Source organism: Taeniopygia guttata, chromosome 1A, assembly GCF_048771995.1.
Source record: "Taeniopygia guttata chromosome 1A, bTaeGut7.mat, whole genome shotgun sequence".
Taxonomy (NCBI): domain Eukaryota; kingdom Metazoa; phylum Chordata; class Aves; order Passeriformes; family Estrildidae; genus Taeniopygia; species Taeniopygia guttata.
In genome coordinates this window covers 25,147,501-25,152,500 of record NC_133025.1, presented here as the reverse complement: position 1 = coordinate 25,152,500, position 5,000 = coordinate 25,147,501, and the positions used below count along the sequence as shown (strand labels likewise).

Genomic DNA, 5,000 nt, shown 5'->3' with positions numbered 1-5,000 from the left:
GTACCTGACTTTCAAAATAAAATGAACTTGGAATGAAAATAATGTGTCTTTTCTGGTTGTACTTGGTGAGATTGGTCAACACTTCTTGAAAATATGTGTGCAGTTTTTTAAGGCTTCTGAAAAATGTAAAAGCTTATTGCAGGTGCAGGCTACCTATCTGGCCATTAAAAATATGATTTTATAGGTAACACGTAAAAATATAAATTTGTCTGATTCCTATTATGAATTAGTTCATAGGAACAATAGATGAGTGTTTCTCTGGCAAGCTTCTCTACAGCTAAAGCTGAATTTTTAGTGTACAACAAAAGAGTGGTGTTAAACATGCAGCCTTAGTTTCCACTATTTCTCTATTAAATTGATTTGGGATAAACCCAGATTTTTTATTCTTCAAAGAAAAAAAAAATCATTTTCATCCATGTTTTCATTTTTTCATCCTTGTTCATCTATCTAATTTCTAATATCAATGTTTACATTTTGAGTCATAGCTTTTCTTTAATTTATACATTCACATGCATAAAGCATTCAATTGCATAAAGCAATTTACATACGTTCTTGCCTGAAGTGTCATTTAGATGTGCTAAAAATTGTTCTTTAGATATCTGGAATTTTATTTAACAAGATTTATAAGCTAATCCAAAAAATGGGGTATAGCCTACAACAAAAACATGAGAAACTTAAAAATATTATGGACCCTCCATCTGGATCCATCATGGGGCCAACAGATTTATCTGTTCTTCAGAGGCTGTCCCACCCATTGTGTTTTGTAGGATTGCATACCCAGTCATCATGGCAGTTAGGAGTTCAGTGTCTTTGAGGATGCCAAGCAACAAATAGGTTGCAGTTATAAATCATATTTTACTTGTTACTTTAGTTTTTCATAAGAGGTTTAACCAAGAATTCTGGGGAGTTTGTGGCCTGCTCAAAGGAACAATCCTATCTCTTCACTGAGTCACTCTGCCTGAACTGATTCTATATACATTGAAGGATTTCTATGAAAAAGAGTCAGAGATGGCCTCTCTACTACACTTTTTCAAAATTAGATCAGAAAGCTTGGAAAACACAGATACTAAATCAAAGAAATATACTGAATCCGTATAATTTGCCATAAAATAGCAGGTTTCAGATAGTCTTATAACCCAGATAGCACAGTACCACTATGCCAGTAAGAAATAAAGTACAGTCTGGTGTATCACTGAAGGTTGAGAAATGTACCAATTTATATTACCTAATGACAATAAGAGAAATCTCATTGCTTAATGTGTTCTGCTCATGTAAATTTCAAGAAGTTTTCAAAATGCCTTGTTCTTTATCCATTGGAAAGAATATATGTATCAGGTATGATATACACATATGTATCATTCCATAAAATTCTTATAAATGCAATATTATCTACATAAATCTGTATTTTTAATAATGGTCTTGACTGCCAGTTTTTTTTCATGCTTCTGTCTATCATCCTGAAAAACAGGTATATTAGTTCTCTAGCTCATACAGTTGAACTGTTGAAAATTACAAGAAAAACAAATTTTGTCAGAGAAGCCATTAGAATGTACTGCAAAGCAGGTGTGTCTCCATGTATGAGAACATGTACACAGGGAAATTCATAGCAGACAAAAGCTAACAAAAATATGCCTGGTGAAGGGGAATCTGTATTTCAGACTGAGGAATAGAGTACTCTTTTGGTACCATGAGTCTTGCTAAATGCCTTACAGGCTGGAGTGTCTAGCACAGAGTATGAACAAATCGGTGCCAGTTGCAGAGTTAGGTGGATTTTCACTTAGTTTAGACCAAAATATTTATATTTTGGTACATATTATAATAGTAAGCATGTAAATATTACTGAAGTTTTTTCAGGGGTTAAAGGTGGATAGTTTAATTGTGAAAGTGTCCATCTTCCTCTCTGCCTTCTCATGTCTGTGTGACCTGTGGTAGCTGAATAGCATCACTGAGATAAAATTGTTGCAAGACAAATTCAGATCTCAAGTACACAGAGGAAACTTTTGGTGACTTCCAAGGGAATTGAATAGTCACTCTAGTCAGTGAATTTTATTCTTTGCTTGTGCATCCTAAAGTTGCAAAAACCTGTTTGTCTCGCCTTTAGTACTTGCTAAACTTAAAGTAAAACATCATTGTATAGATATGTGATATTTCCAGTGCTACAAAACTAGATGTTACAAAGTGTAACAACCAGAATTAATCATCTGGCATTTAGGTTTCTACTCAAAGTGAATCTGCACTCCGTGGAGAAAGGCACATTTACAGTGTGGACTTACTTCCATGTTAAAATAAATCCCTAAAGTAAATCAGATATACTTTGCTCAGGATTTAATTATTTTGTTCATAATGGAAGGAGTACAGGGATAGATGAGCTTAAATTCTTGCCCACAAGTTTCTGAGTGGAAATCTGGTTTGTCTTTTCCATTTGTATTTTAGAGTAAAACCTTCAGAATTTTTCTTCTTAAAATTTATTTGATGTTTGCCAAAAGATTATCAGAGTTTTTAGTAAAGGCTGGTATGTTTACTTTCAGACTCCTAATTAGTCAGTGTTTTAAGACCATAGTTTATGCTGTGATGAATTGTGTGAAAAGTGATATTCTGTGTAATATTATATGAGGTAATTTCTTCTAAAAGTAAATTTAAGTGGACTTGTGTTTCTTTTTTCCTCTGTTTAATTTATATAAAGTCTTTTGGGATAGATTCAAGTAATAGAAACATTAGAAGGGTTTTTCCTCCTAAAATTGGCTCATGACTGAATTTATTAATAATAATTTTTTTTTTGCTTATTTACAGAAGACTGGAATGTCCCACAACATCTCACAAAGTAGTATTTGTATGACAGCTTGCTATTATATACAGAAAAAACATTTTAATTTTTCTAGACAAGCCAGTGGCTGCTTTTTCATGGGTGGAAAGCCTGGCTTGCTGACAGCTGTTTGATTGTGTCCTGGGTAGCTGGAGCAATGGTCTCACATTGTGTGCCTGCGACAGCACTCGATAAATACCCCAGGCTCTTCTGTAGGACTTTTCTCTCCTACATGCACAATAAAACACACTTGCTGTGTCTTTCCCCACTCCTGTATGTATTCCTGAGGGCATGTGTGTATGTGGGTGTTTATACATGTGCAGACACTTGGTCTCACTGTATAACAAGTGGAAAATAAAGCCACGTCCAAAACAGCACCTACACAAAAATGCATTCTTAAAGTTTAGTGGAAAAACTAATAATCTAATGCCAAGGTTTCCCAGCTTTCACTTTTCAGTTAGGAATGCTGAGAACAGGATTCTCTTTCAGAAGCCAGGTGACTAAGGTAGCAGTCCTTGCTGTGTACTCTGATATGTCCATGACGTTTTTATTCCTGTATAAATCAGACCTTCTTAAAAGACTAGCTAAGCAAGAAAGTTTTTCTTCTACTGAAGTGATGTGTTATGCAAAAAAAAATTTAGGCTACATTTCTTTATTGTGGAAAACATTACTGTTTAAAGATACTTATTTTGCTGTCTGCCGTAATCATATCCTTTAAAACAGTCTCAATAGATTTTTATATTTGTTACATTATGACACTTGATAAGCTGATTGATTATGAAGTGTTGAGAGCCCTGCTGTGTGATCATTTATTTTTAAATACACATTTGTACTAGCCAATGCTTAAATTTCTTGCAGGAATATATGAGAGATGCGAAACATAAAGCTTGAGGCTGATCGAAACTGATGCCTCTGGAAATAGAGTTCCACAGTACTGTGGCCTTAGAATAACAGATTCTGACTGGAACTGGAACTTTACAGTGATAAATACTATGTAAAAAATTATGGTCCATCTTTGGTACAAAATAAAAAAGATGTATTGCTGTAGTGCAGGCAAAGTAAAATGTGTTTGACGATGATATCTTTCTTTCCCTGTGCAGGTGCCTGTGTCAGTGGCCATGATGACTCCCCAGGTGATCACCCCTCAGCAAATGCAGCAGATTCTCCAGCAGCAAGTGTTGTCTCCGCAGCAGCTTCAAGCACTTCTCCAGCAGCAGCAAGCAGTTATGTTGCAGCAGGTAATGTGTGTTACCTGCTTTGGACTGTTAGCACAGGGCATTCACAAAAATGTCAACCAGATTTTATGGGTTTTACTTTGTAATATTTCATTGCTCATTGCACCAGAAAGAATGAAAATAAACATGAAACTTCTCAGTCTCCAAATTTATTTTTTTAATTGCAGAAGTGTGAAATCACACTTTGAAACATTCAATATTATGTTGAAACCAGAAACAGCAGCAGTGGCAGATGCATTACAAATACCAAACAAATTGATGTTTAAATTTTCAAGCACTTAGGCACATTTTAATTGTAGACCTGCCAAAGGAAGTGCAAATAGAGTTGTAGATAATTGTTGCTTTAAAATTCATAACACTGTAGTGCTCCCTTTAGTTAACATAAATGGTATGCAGTTATGAAATTTCAGCTTAACAGCTTGTTTTATCAAGGGAAAAGGTTTTCTATTTTGTTTTTTTACATACTAAAAATTTGTCCCAGACAAGGCTAAAAAGGAGGAGGAGGTTGCTGTTTCCTCTGCACAAAATCTGTCAGCTAACTGCAAAATAGGTGAACTTGTTATTCATACAATAATGATAGTGTCAGTGATCAGTGCCTTGGTGTAATGCAGAGTGGATTTTTGGGTGCATGTTTAATTGTCATACAGAAAATGATGTGTCTGTTTGTCATAGTCATAGCTCAGTCACTGAACTGTATGTTTAAACATTTTAATATCCATTACCATGATTGTTACAGGATATTCACCTTCAGTTGTGAATCCAGCATCCTGCTAAGCAGATTGACAGATTAATTACTTTTTTCCCCTCAGAAGCAGACAGTTTTGTTTGGCCTTAGTGACTTGTAGGTTTCTTGCAAGTGGATGAGTGCAGCTTCAGATTTGTTATATAGGACATGTAAGGAACTTAGGTATAGTTATTTGAGGAGTTAATTTGGCTCTTGCATTCCCTTTAGAATACAGATT

General features: G+C 34.9%; 1 protein-coding gene across 20 annotated transcripts in view; it reads left to right on the top strand.

The window, feature by feature from the left end:
* FOXP2 (forkhead box P2) overlaps nt 1-5,000 on the top strand; it is a 396,471-nt gene that overhangs the window by 330,345 nt on the left and 61,126 nt on the right. For all 20 annotated transcript variants that reach the window (XM_072917768.1, XM_072917737.1, XM_072917785.1 and 17 more), the window contains 1 exon segment: nt 3,904-4,041. In XM_072917768.1, the coding sequence (XP_072773869.1) occupies nt 3,904-4,041 (138 nt within the window).